The following is a 13,115-nucleotide window of genomic DNA, read 5'->3' on the forward strand; positions in this document are numbered from 1 at the left end:
ATCTCTATAAATAAGGACTTTGTTTATTGTAAATTTATCAAGGAATAAGACAAAAATATAGTCTTTTAAGACTTTATCACGTGGATATAAGTCATAGACTAAACCACGTAAAATTTTTATCTCATTTTTATTTATTTATTTATTCTGCTATTTTATTTTTGCATTTTATTTTGTTTTCTTTCAAATCTCTCACTCTCTTTGCAACCATACATGTGACCCCATGACCATCAAAAACACCACAGAAAAATTGTGCCTGTTTCAGAACCAAAATTCTGAAACCCACAGTTGAAGAAAATTTGGTTAAAGACAATCCAGCAAGCAAACTGAGATATTTAGGATACAAAGCAAGAAGCGTGACATAAAATGTAAGATAGCTAGTTCTACCGGATATTCCTACTCTCTAGGATAATAATAAAAATAACAAAATAAGCAAATGCATGGGCGCGTGAAGGCTAGCCAGAGAAGCGGACGGTGGCAATGGGGAGTGGAGGAGCCAAAGAAGACGGTTGTGATCAATCGAGGCGCGTTGGTGTGTAAAAGACGAAGATGAGCGGTGCAACATATCAGAGAAGGCAGCACGATAGTTGTGGAAAAAATGAGGCTGCTATTTTATGAGGAAGAAAAGAGTTCATTCATATAGATCGCCGAAGACGATAGATAAAAGCGATGAATAAAACCTCGTAAGAGACGAGAAGCTATAAAGAAAATCTAAAAGAAAAGAAGAGAGAGCATCACATATAACTTCTATCCAAATTGTTATCCAAATTACTATCCATCTAAAAAAAAAAAAAAAAAAATACTAATCCTTTCTTCTAAACGAACACTGAAGTCAGCATCACATATAAACTTCAAATGGCCAAAAAAAGCAAGCAGTTAACCTGAGAAACTGTTTCAAATAATGAATATTATTCGAATATCAAATTAGAAGCGCACAGAAACGAACAAACATTTCCTATAATTAACTTAAAAAAGGACCCCTAGTTTGCAAGTTTAAGACAAATCCAATTCCAATTCCTTGGACGCCACGGATTTGTGCTCGCCTTAGAGTCGGTAAAGCCACGTGTCAGAACCAGATCCGGAGTCAGCTGATCCGTTGATAAGGACCGCTGATTGGTACACTTTTCAAATCCACCCCATAGAGGAGGTTTTCCTTCCGCGTGACCGAGTACATTATGGACCATTCCATGGACCTGTAAGGACAGTACGATTGGTCTACTTTTGATTTCTTTCCCACTGGGAGATTCAGTGGACCCAGGTCCCGCTCGGGCTTCTAATCCTGATCGTTGATTGGATCATGATTTAGCACAGATAAAAAAGATAACGGTCATTTTTCTTATATAATAAAGTCCTCACGAGAAAAGAACCAATCCAAAAGCCACACCCTAAACTCTCTCTCTCTCTCTCTCTCGCTCGCTCGCTCGCTCTAATTTGTCTGTTCAAGTTCTTCTATGGTGGGAACTAACCCTAATTCAATTCTCACCCGCGCTTGGTGGGACACAACCCTAACCCTAATTCACTGTCCTAGCATTCTCTGATGGCCTCCATGGTCTCGGAAAAGCTTTCGGTTAACAGAGAAACCGCGAGAAACCTCACCACCGCCACGACGAGGGCCATGCCCACCGAGCTCGCGACCCAGAAGCCGCCGCTCACGATTCTCGACCGGTTCAGCGCTCTGCTGAAGCAGCGCGGCAAGATTAGGGTTTCGGCCGGAGATGACGCCGCTTCGCTGCCAAGCGCTGAAGAAGTCGTTCAGATTTACGAGCTGTTGTTGTCGGAGTTAACATTCAACTCAAAACCCATCATCACGGATCTCACCATAATCGCTGGCGAGCAGAGGGAGCACGGCAAGGGCATCGCCGACGCGATTTGCGCAAGGATTATTGAGGTGGGTTTCGGTGCCTGTGGAATCTTAGGGAGGGTGGGAAAGGGTTTCGCTGAATTTGTATGGTTATGAATTTAGGGTTTCTGTATTTCTCTTGTACTCGACCTATTTTTTGTAATTCTCGAGTTCTTGGATGTGTGAAGATTAAGATTTTGTTACTTTTATGGTTTCCCCTCTTTTTGTCTTTTGCGCTGTTTGGTTTCCGAGAAAGGTTGGGAAAAGAGAGTATGGAGAAACTTTGAATTTCGATGATTATTTCGGGGGTCTAAGAGACTAAAACATCCATTGACGTGAGATTAAAATGTTTAGGACTTCAAATTTTCCCCTTCCCCTTTCCGTGTATCATCTGATTGATGATGGATTAAATTTAATTTTCTTTCGATACAGTCTTAATATTTAAAAATGGTAAACTAGTGGGAATTCGCGGTATGTAGTGCTAGAATTGGCAGCATTACTTGCGACTTGATGGCACTAATATTGTGTTAGAATTTTAAGGAGTGGCGCAGGTTAGTTCGAGCACTTGGTCACCAGTCGAAGAATTTTCATGGAAGATTGCGGACGAGAGAAGTGGAGAGGTTGTAGTTTCGGTATCTGATGGAAGATTTGACTGTAGTTGAACTGGAACAAATCTGGATTCCTGCCACAAAAGAAGCCAGAATTCTGCTTGTAGTACTTGTTGAGTAACAGGATTTAGAAGTTGATATCTATATGATTATTGATAGTAATTAATCTGTATACGGTTGCCTGTGAGTTTGACCGCAGTTGAGCTCCCATGTAACTTGTGGCCAGTTCCCTAGGAATATAAGTTTTAGGATTTGTAGTGTCAAGGATAGGACTCACATGGCATCTCATGTTTCATTTCTGTTTAACAATAATTAAAAATCACCTTTCCTTGATTTGATACTACTTTTTACTGTTGTTGTTGTGTGTGTGTGGGAGGAGGGGGGTGTTGAACCCTGTAATATTATTGTTTAATTCTCAAACAAAACCTATAGTGTTCCAAGTCAATCCTTAACTTGGAGGTTTGTATATTTCTTTGTAGTGTTTGAATGTGCACAAATTCATATAGGTTGTGGCCAAAGTGCCCACCATATATACCCCTCCAGTGTGTTTGTCAAATTTCTATATTTATTGGTAATTTTTTTGGGTGGACCTACTTTTGGGAAAGTAGGGGGAATTGTTGTTTGTTGTATGATATCCTTATATTATCCTTAATGGCTAATACTTGTCTTCTGCAGGTCCCGGTCGAGCAAAAACTTCCTTCTTTATATCTTTTAGACAGTATCGTCAAGAATATTGGCCGTGAATATGTTAGTTACTTCGCATCCCGTCTGCCTGAGGTGAGTTTTGCATTATCCTTTGCATATGCTTCAGAACCCATTAGTTTGCAAATCATATGATTCTGATGAACTTTTGGTTTCATCTTTTCCAAGGTTTTCTGTGAGGCATACATGCAAGTTCCCCCTAATCAGTATACTGCCATGCGCCACCTCTTTGGCACCTGGTCAGCAGTGTTTCCACCTTCGGTTCTTCGTAAGATTGAGGCGCAACTGCAATTTTCTCCTTCAGTAAACCGTCAATCAACTGGTTTGACTCCCTTGAGGGATTCTGAATCTCCTCGACCAACCCATGGCATACATGTTAATCCAAAGTATCTGCGTCAGTTGGAACATTCAACTGTGGATAGTGTAAGCTTTTTGTTGAATTCTCTCTGGTTCCTTTTTTTTTCCTGAAGACACAAGGGTTAGACTGCCTCCTTTATTAGTGTTGTAGGTGAAATTCTGTTTACTCGCCTCTTTTTAAAGGCTTGCAATGAGATATCTGTGCTTAAATGCAATGCTGCATATTCTAAGGGCCTTGTTGCTGGACTAGTGGCAGCTTATATATGTCACCAGAAGTAGCCTTATTGGAACATACTAACATTGATATCTTCTATTTTTATAAAGTTCTGCAATTCAGATATCCAGATTTTCTGGAGGGGTTGTTGCCAACAATTGTGAATTATCTGGAAATATTTTCTTTCTTAAACATTTTTTTTTTTTGATAAGTAATTGCAATTTATAAAAATAGCGCAGATGGGCGCAACCCTTATACACGGGAAATATACAAGAGAACCCCTAAAAGGGACGAACAGAGAATAATTTAAAAAGTCTACATAATTAAAAACCCTCAAACTATGATGGGACGCTATCCAAATATATAACGTATTGAGCAACCGCTTCCGAAGTTCCACCGTAGATGTCTCTATATCTTCAAATAGCCGCGCATTTCGCTCCCTCCAAATACACCACAATGAGCACAAAAGAGCTAACCGCCAAGCTTCTTTAGCATGACCACACCCAATCGCCGCCCCACAACTATTCAACAACTCCAACACCGTTCGTGGCATAACCCACTCTACCCCAAATAAAATAAAAATGTAGCTCCAAAGATCTCGGGCGATTTCGCAGTGAAGCAACAAATGATCAATAGACTCCCCACTCTTCTTACACAAGCAACACCACTCAATCACTATAACATTCCTTTCTTCTTAAACATGGTATGCAATAGTTAATTTCTGGAGGGTTCACAATAGTTATAACATGATACCTGGAGTTAATTTGATATCTGGTTTTCAAAGATGATATATGTGTTGCTTTCTGTTATTGATTTGTGCGTATGTGAAGTCGACAGCTTCTGTTAAAATATGTAATTTTTTTGTAACTCTTGCAGAATATTCAGGAAGTTAAAGGAACGTCAGCTTTAACAATGTATGGTAAAAAATCAGCCATTGGATATGATGAGTTTGATTCTGGTCATGCAGAGGTTGGATCCTCCCAAGTTGGAGCCCAAAGATTGAGCTCAACAGGAAATGCAGGTCATGCACCTTTTGCCTTTGGGGCTAGTAAGGTACATCCACTTTCAACTGCCAGACTTGCAAGGTCCTCTTCCCCTTCAAGAACTGGGCCTGATAGGTCTTTACCGTTGGGCGTTGAAGAATTTGCAGCAGACCATTCTCCTAGAAGGTTTGTTGATAGGGGCTCTCCATCTCATCCTGTTTTTGAGTATGGACTTGGTAAAGCAACTGGTAGAGATGAGAAAATGGGTGGCTGGAAGAAAAAAAACTATTCGGATAATAGTAAGAACTGCTTTGAAACTACTACAGTATTAAGCCTTAGTAATGGACATGAGCACCAAAGACCAAGGGCATTGATTGATGCATATGGAAATGACACAGGGAAGAGATCTTTTAATGATAAGCCTCTGCATGGTCAACGCCTGGACATAAATGGTATGGACAACAAGGTTGCTCCACCATCATGGCAGAATACTGAAGAGGAAGAGTTTGATTGGGAAGATATGAGTCCCACTTTAGTAGACCGTGATAGGAGTACTGATTTCTTGTCATCATATGTTCCACCTCTTGGAAGCTTTAGGGCAAGGCCTGCCTTTGGAGTACAGAATGCTTCCTCTTTGGAGCCTGATAACAGGATCAGTTGGTCTAGTCAGGCTCAGCTCCCTGCAGTGGATGATTCTTCTATAATTGCTGAAGATGCAGCCCCCTTACCAAGTGTATGCTTCCTCAACTTGTTTCATTTGCCATCCTTCTTGTTTTTTATGTAGCTTTGTTAGATGACTTGGAATTCAAATGTTATTCTTGCTTGCAAAGTGTTCCTTAGTTGTGTAGATTGGTGAGTATTTTTATTAATTCATTGTCACTGCTTACCCTATAGGAGTCTTAATCTTTTCCCCTGTTATGATTCGACTAGAGCTTTCCTTTAGGGTATAAAAGGGGCCTTTTATCTCAACCTGGACCTTTTCAGCCATTTGTGATGGATATATCCATTTATTTTGGGGTCTCCTATTTGAGGAGGAATCACCTATGTTTTCCTTTTAGTATTTTGAATCAAAATATGACGAACATTTTTTATTTTTATTTTTAAATGTTGGGGATTGGTGGGAGCACTCTTTGAAGATGCAAATGTTAAAGGGGTGGTTTGGATGCCTAAGCCTTTACATTTTTGTGATGTTCGATTCGTCTTATTCTGGTTTCTGTTGGAATTTTAGGAGTTGATAGTACTTTGTCAAAAAAAGACAAAATTGGAAATGCCGCTTTGTAATTTCTGGATCTTTTGTATATTAGCTGTAGTAGGGTCCATGGTACTATGTTTCTGGATATTGGGCCTTATGTGTGTCTGCTTGTGAGGGTTTTACTAGTCAAGGATTCCAGCTCCAATAGCTCGTAAAATTGTGGTCCCAGTCATATCAGTTTCTTTCCTTCCTTCTACAATTTCTATGTTTCTGGGCATTTCTACTTCGAATCACGGCTGGAACTGTTAACTATTCTTCCTAAACTGAAATTCTACTTTTGATAAGCCATATGTGTTGCTCCGTCAAACATCAGGTGTCGAAAGAGTTAACGGCCTCTGTTTCTCTGCAGACAACTTTTAATTAGTGGTGTTTCACGAATTTGAAAATTGGCCTTTTCTTTAACCAAATTCAAAACTCAAACTCTACCCTCTTCTTTCTTCACAAACCTGAACCACCGATTTTTCCCAACTTTTAGCCAGTGATAAATTCACGGCAGAAAACCATAATACATCCCTTGTAAGTGCTGTGCAACATTATTTGATGTTTTTGCTTTCACATTCAATTTTTATCTTTTTGATAAGTACATTCGATTTTTATTTATACTCGGAAGAAAAATGAACTTCCAACCTTAACTTTTGAAGTTCTTATATTTTTACTGTAGTTTGGCCGTGTATCAACGGGGAAGATATCTGGATTCAGAGCTGAGGGAAATCAGATTCTGGATTCTCGCTATCCTCAGGAGGCCTGGAATATACCTCCCCATCTCAACAAAGGAAGAGGAAGGAGTTTCCGTATGCCCTTATTGGCAAGTGGTATATCTTCATCAGATGGTGGCAAAATGTCTCCTCTTATTGATAAGCTTCCTGATGCTGACCCACAACTTTACGGACCCCCATATGTTGGGGTAAGGCCTGCTCTAAATGTGCAGAACTCTCGCCCATCACCTCTGCAGCCTAGTTTTTCACAGCAGAAACAGAGGGGCCGCCAATTTGAGTCAATAAATGCTAGTAATAATGTCAATAATCTTGATTCAAATGGGTCTTTATATGTGCCTGAGCAGCAGTTGGATAATTTTGGCAATAAGCAGCTGAGTTATACAAAGATGCCACAATTGCCTAATCAGCGTGCAGGACTAATTCCTCTGAATCATCGAAACCAGGTGCAAGTAACACATTCGCAACCACAATTTCCACCTCAGGAGGCACATCCATCTTTAGCTGCTGTGGTGCAACCAAATTTAGTGGCACCACCTTTGAGTCATGGATACATTCCACAAGGGCATGGTGCCACTATTAGTACAGTTCTGTCAAATCGTGTACCTGGTGTACAGCAGATGTTACCTATTCATAGTATCGCTAACAGCTCTTTACATTTACAGGGGGGAGCCTTGCCACCGCTACCAAAAGGTCCCCCTCCTACTTCATCACAAATGATACCTCTCACACATAATGCAGTTCCAGTTGTCTCTAATCAACAAACAAGCAGTGCATTTTCTGGGTTGATTGGTTCTCTCATGGCTCAGGGTTTGATCTCGTTGACCAAACAGACCCCTGTACAGGTACCTCCTGCATTGATGTTTCTCTGTATGCTTTCAATGTCCAATAGTTGATTTTTTCCCTTCAAATGCAATTGTTAGATTGTTTCTCAACCAAGTTATTTGATATGTAGGATTCTGTGGGAGTTGAGTTTAATGCGGACCTTCTTAAGGTGCGTCATGAGTCTGCAATAAGTGCCCTATATGCTGATCTCCCAAGACAGTGCACAACCTGTGGCCTCCGGTTCAAATCCAAAGAGGAGCACAGTAGTCATATGGATTGGCATGTAACCAAGAATCGTATGTCTAAGAACCGTAAGCAGAAGCCTTCGCGTAAATGGTTTGTAAGTGAGAGTATGTGGCTCAGTGGTGCAGAGGCATTAGGAACTGAAGCAGTTCCTGGGTTTTTGCCTACTGAGACCATTGTAGAAAAGAAGGATGATGAAGAAATGGCTGTGCCTGCTGATGAGGATCAGAATGCATGTGCATTATGTGGAGAGCCTTTTGATGATTTTTACAGTGATGAGACGGAGGAGTGGATGTATAAGGGGGCAGTCTACTTAAATGCACCCAGCGGCTCAACAGCTGGCATGGATAGGTCTCAGTTAGGTCCTATAGTGCATGCTAAGTGCCGGTCAGAATCTAGCGTGGTTTCACCTGAAGATTTTAGACAAGACGAAAGGGTATAATTTCTCTTTCAACACTTAATTATATCATTCTTCAGAATGGCATGTCTTTGTTGGACTGTCATTTCCATTAGTATTTTGAGGTCTTTATTATGCATTTGCATATACAGCAGTGAGCAGTATATTACTTGGAACCACAATATTACTTTGATATTTTTGTACGTACTTGCGAAGTTGATTTTTAATTTTTATACTCAATTGTTTTTAATTGTCATATGCAGGGAATTACTGACGAGGATAGTCAAAGAAAACGTACGCGGCTTAGTTAGATCAACTTCTATGTTGTGTGTAACTTACAGTGATTTTCTTCATGTTAACAGTATGCTCTTAACTCACTTTTACAGTAGAGTTGGAGCTTGCAGTACCTTGGCTTGATGCCAGAATATTGTACATGTATAGTTGGACTTGTACCAAGCAACATTGTCTTGCAGCAGAGGTTACAAATTCTCTCGAATTATTACCTTTCTGGCGTTCTTTTTCTCTTTGCCGTCAAAACATCAAGAGGGACATTAGAAACGTTCCTTATTGTCGTTGGCAGGTATTCCTAGCGATCCCTTTTATGCCCAAGGAGACTGTAAATTCACCTTTGAACTGTCAAAACAAAAAACGGAAAAAGGGGAAGGGTTTTGGGGGGGGTGTGGTTTGCCAAGGTATTGTGGAACTATCTTTTTTGTTTTTCCCTGTTTTCTTTAAAAATTCTGCAGGTGGAAATCTGTAAGCGGAGGGCTCCTACGCTTGTTTCTCATCAAACCAATCAACAATGGAAGTGAAACTACCGTCATGGTTGAAACCACCGATAGGCGTCAAGACTTTTTTTTTGGTTCCTGAATTTGGTTTTAGGTTCTTTATAATGCAATTAATAATTCCTTTTCTATGTTAGTGGTTTTGTGTAGTGCTTTAAGGCTGTTGTTTTCACATGGAGCTGTTACATTTGATGAGCTTTTTCTCTTCCCATATAAACGAATGTACTTGCTCTTTTATTGAGTTGAATGAATTTGTTTTGAAGCACCTTTTGCATCTCTTGCCTATTTCTCTCTCTCTCTCTCTCTCTCACACACACACACACACACACCTGGGATCAGGGCTTTAGAGAGATTGGATTAAAGCACTTACATTATCTGAAAGTGAGGATATCAATCGATAGTGTTGTATCAACTAATTCCAAGCATTTCCAGCACTAAAACATGTACCCCTAATTATTCAGATTTTCTAAGCACTAAAACATAGATTCCTAATTATTCAGATTTTCCAAGGGGCTTATTTTTCCAGTGTTACATACGTTTGCAAGTATTGGGAACAGGCTACATTGAGTGAAATTTGTGGTTGAAGAGCGTCTCTACATCCTTATCTCCACGCCCACTGCAATTTACTACAACCTTTGTGCCACCGGGCAAAGTAGGGCAAAGTTTATTAAGAAACGCCAATGCATGAGAGGCCTCCAATGCTGGAATTATACCTTCCAATCTGCATAAAAGTTGGAATGCTGAAAGCAATAGGAACCAAATTAATTAGCTGTTTCAATTTTTGAAAATACTTAAAAAGCCCATATGAGACACACGTGTCCAAATAAATTTTACATTGCACAGCTATTTATTCGAGCAGGTGAGTCCCATATAGATCGTCTCACAATTGCTGCTCAAATTGCTTGAGCAAGAAATTGTTGGAGACCCTTATTCAAATAATTGCTTTGTTGCTTACCATCTAGAGCTTCCTCATCCGTGGCAGTGTAGAACTCTGCACGTCCTGTGTCTTTAAGAAAGCTCAGCTCCGGGCTAACCCCAGGGTACTCAAGCCTGCATTAATTATTAGCGGTTTAGGTATAGATCATACAAACAATTAGCATTTATATTTATGAATTGAGATCCTGTATAATCAGATAGCTTCAAGTGAGAGGCCGTTCGAGCCCTACTAGCTTAGATAGCCTAGACAATTCGAACAACCTTTTATATGAATTATCTTATTATAGTACAACCTGGGGGACTCAATAATCAATAAAAAGTGTCAAATTTTTCTTTGTACTCACCCTACACCAATAGAGTGTGGCCGTACAATTTGGCCTTCCTCATCTTGCAACAGATAGCTCATGGCTCCATGATAAACTCCCACATCACCTCTAGCCAGAGTGGCAGAATGGCCGCCACTTTCCAGGCCAAATCCAGCCCCTTCAACTCCAATCAACCTCACATCTTTATCTTTAACAAATTCATGGAACAAACCCAACGCATTAGAGCCACTCCCTACACAGGCAAGCAGTACGTCAGGCTTGTGACCCCATCTCTCCATTGCTTGCCTCCTTGTTTCTTTTCCGATCACTGATTGAAATTCCCGGACCATGCTTGGAAGTGGATGAGGCCCCACCACTGTCCCTGTCAGGAAGTAGCTGCTTTCTAGGTTTCCCATCCAATCCCGGAGGGCCTCCGACGTTGCATCCTTAAAATTTCCACCCACGGATTTAACCTAATAAGACATACAGTATCCACATATAAAATTCTGTGTCATTTCTAGGTACAATATTGGAAGTTAATGGAACTACATATTATGTCTTTGATGCCATATATATATAGTTAAAATTTGATTAAGGTTCTGATTGTTACGGCTTAAAATATTTTTCGTAATTTTTGGTATTTGGTCCTACCGAAAATGATAGTCAAATTGAAAATATTTTTTCTGTTCAATTAAAAAAGCTTATTTAATTAGTTTTGGAAAATGTTTTCGCTTTTAAATTTCGTAAACCATTTTTTTGAGTTTGAGCTTCTGCCAGCCATATTTTGTTTTCGCTCATTTTTCCGTACAAGCCAATTAAACACAGACAAATATTTTCAAAATTAAAAAATAATTTCTGTAATTTTTATTTTATTATTATTATTATTATTATTTTTTTTTATGTTGAAACAAATAGAGTATAAATTAAATGTATATAGACAGACAGTCTTTTATACTTACGTGTGATTCACCTTTAATATGGTCCCGCTTGTAATGGGATTCTTTCTTGTCATCGGAAGCATCCTAGGTTGTTTGTTTGTTTGTTTTCCTTTTTCTTTTTTCTTTTTCCAGGCCGTCAATGGAAGCATCTAATATTTCATATCATAATCATCTACTGTGTACGAAGTCCACTGTTTTTATTTTTAGATTAGATGAATTAACTAAAATGCATTTTTAGGGGAGTAGATCATATTCTCCATGCATGTGAGATGTTGGATTCATACGATAGATATATAGTGCTTTTTGTTAATGAAAAGATTTATGCTTCGTTTGTTTCGATGTAAAATGATTTCCGTCGTAAAATATTTTCGACGAAAATTATTTTCAAAAAATTTATTTTCTCGAAAATATTTTTCGACGTTTGGCTCGCACAAAAAAATTACGTGAAGCGAAAATACAATTGTAGCCGGAATCCAACGACATCAGGTTGCTGTTGCCGGATTCCAGCCATTTTGACCAGATCCAGCCATTTTGACCATGGCCGGATTCCAGCTAGCTTCGGCGGGAATCTAGTCCGCCGGAATTCGGCGACGGTGACCGGATGTTGCTGGATTTCGGCGCTGCCTGGATTTCAAAGACGAACCCTTGCCGGATTTCGGCAATCGGATATCAAATGTGCGTGCAAAAACGAAGAGTTTAATTTCGGAAAACGATTTACAGTTTTTAAAACCGTAAATCGTTTTCCAAAAATTAAAGAAACTTTTATGGTCAAACTGAAAATGATTTTCGTCGACCATTATTTTTAACCCTACCAAACACCGTAAAATGCCGAAATCATTTTTCAGAAATTATTTTACGCTGAAAAAAACGGAGCATTAGTGAATTTCATAAATTAAAAAGAGTTCGGAGCTAAAAGAAGTATATATATATATATATATATATATACACACACACCTGAGCACCCAGCAGCTTCATCAAGCGCAGATTAGAAGACTGTTTCTCCATGTCTTTGGTGCCCATGAAGACGGTACACTCCAAAGCAAGTTTGGCACATGCAGCAGCTGTTGCGACACCATGCTGCCCGGCACCAGTGGCTGCCACAACACTTTTCCGGCCCATGCGTTTGGCAATCATTGCTTGAGCGATGGCGTTGTTGATCTTGTGTGCACCACCATGGCTGAGATCCTCTCTTTTTAGATATATGTCCGGCCCTTCTCCCTTACTGTTCTTGTAGTAATTCGTGAGCCGTTGGGCAAAGTATAGCGGCGTCTCCCTCCCAACGTAGTCTCTTAGCGCTGTTGCTAGCTCTGCCTGCAAACAAACAAACTTCATTTTTACATGATATTTTAATTGTAATTTAACGTAGTATTAGAGTCAAAAGTCTTGAATTCGAGCATGGTCTCTGTGTTTCACGCGTTGAATCTCTACTTCACTTTTGAAACAAGCAGTAATTTTAGGGAAACTAACCTGAAACTCGGTATCACGGAGAGCCGAGTTGAATTCGGCTTCAAGCTCGCCCAAACAAGTCATCAATGACTCTGGGACGTACTTCCCCCCAAACCTACCAAATCTTCCTTTACTGACATCCCTTTCAACAGTTTCAACCTGCGGCTTTGTCAATGTCCTGATGATCAAATTGCTCGACCCCAGGATGTTCTTAACAATTGTTTTGCGATCAACAAGTACTGCACGAACCACCGAGGCATCACCGGTTCTTCTCTTACCGATCAAATGTCCAGCAAGCAGATCAGTTCGCATATTGCAAGCCATTTTTGTGTACGTACGTACGAGTGAGAAAGGTATAAGATCGTTAATTTTCTTGGGTGTTTGTTGAACTTCTTGGAAATGAACGTGTGCTTCTTATAGAGGACATTTTATCTTTCTCAAACGTAAGACTTGAAGAAATTGAGGAAGCATAATCAAGCATTAGGGAAACGAGGAACTCGTTTGATGGGCCATGGGAGTACGGTTGAAAAACGAGACCACCCATTTGATAGGAACTGTTCCCTGGATAATAGGT

At 39.9% G+C, this 13,115-nt stretch overlaps 2 protein-coding genes across 2 annotated transcripts; one reads left to right on the forward strand and one right to left on the reverse strand.

The window, feature by feature from the left end:
- Window positions 1–1,353: 1,353 nt before the first annotated feature.
- On the forward strand, window positions 1,354–8,635 carry LOC133867872 (polyadenylation and cleavage factor homolog 4). Its single transcript, XM_062304640.1, has 7 exons — window positions 1,354–1,885; window positions 3,121–3,222; window positions 3,316–3,570; window positions 4,595–5,434; window positions 6,615–7,511; window positions 7,622–8,170; window positions 8,395–8,635. Exons 1-7 carry the CDS (start codon window positions 1,535–1,537, stop codon window positions 8,440–8,442), a joined length of 3,042 nt encoding a protein of 1,013 aa, XP_062160624.1. The 5' UTR covers window positions 1,354–1,534; the 3' UTR covers window positions 8,443–8,635.
- Window positions 8,636–9,268: 633 nt separating this feature from the next.
- LOC133867873 (tryptophan synthase beta chain 1-like) lies at window positions 9,269–12,956 on the reverse strand. Its single transcript, XM_062304641.1, has 5 exons — window positions 12,563–12,956; window positions 12,050–12,406; window positions 10,197–10,630; window positions 9,872–9,966; window positions 9,269–9,656 (listed from the first exon to the last, which is right to left on the reverse strand). Exons 1-5 carry the CDS (start codon window positions 12,863–12,865, stop codon window positions 9,475–9,477), a joined length of 1,371 nt encoding a protein of 456 aa, XP_062160625.1. The 5' UTR covers window positions 12,866–12,956; the 3' UTR covers window positions 9,269–9,474.
- Window positions 12,957–13,115: the final 159 nt, after the last annotated feature.

This window comes from Alnus glutinosa, chromosome 5 (genome assembly GCF_958979055.1).
Source record: "Alnus glutinosa chromosome 5, dhAlnGlut1.1, whole genome shotgun sequence".
Taxonomy (NCBI): domain Eukaryota; kingdom Viridiplantae; phylum Streptophyta; class Magnoliopsida; order Fagales; family Betulaceae; genus Alnus; species Alnus glutinosa.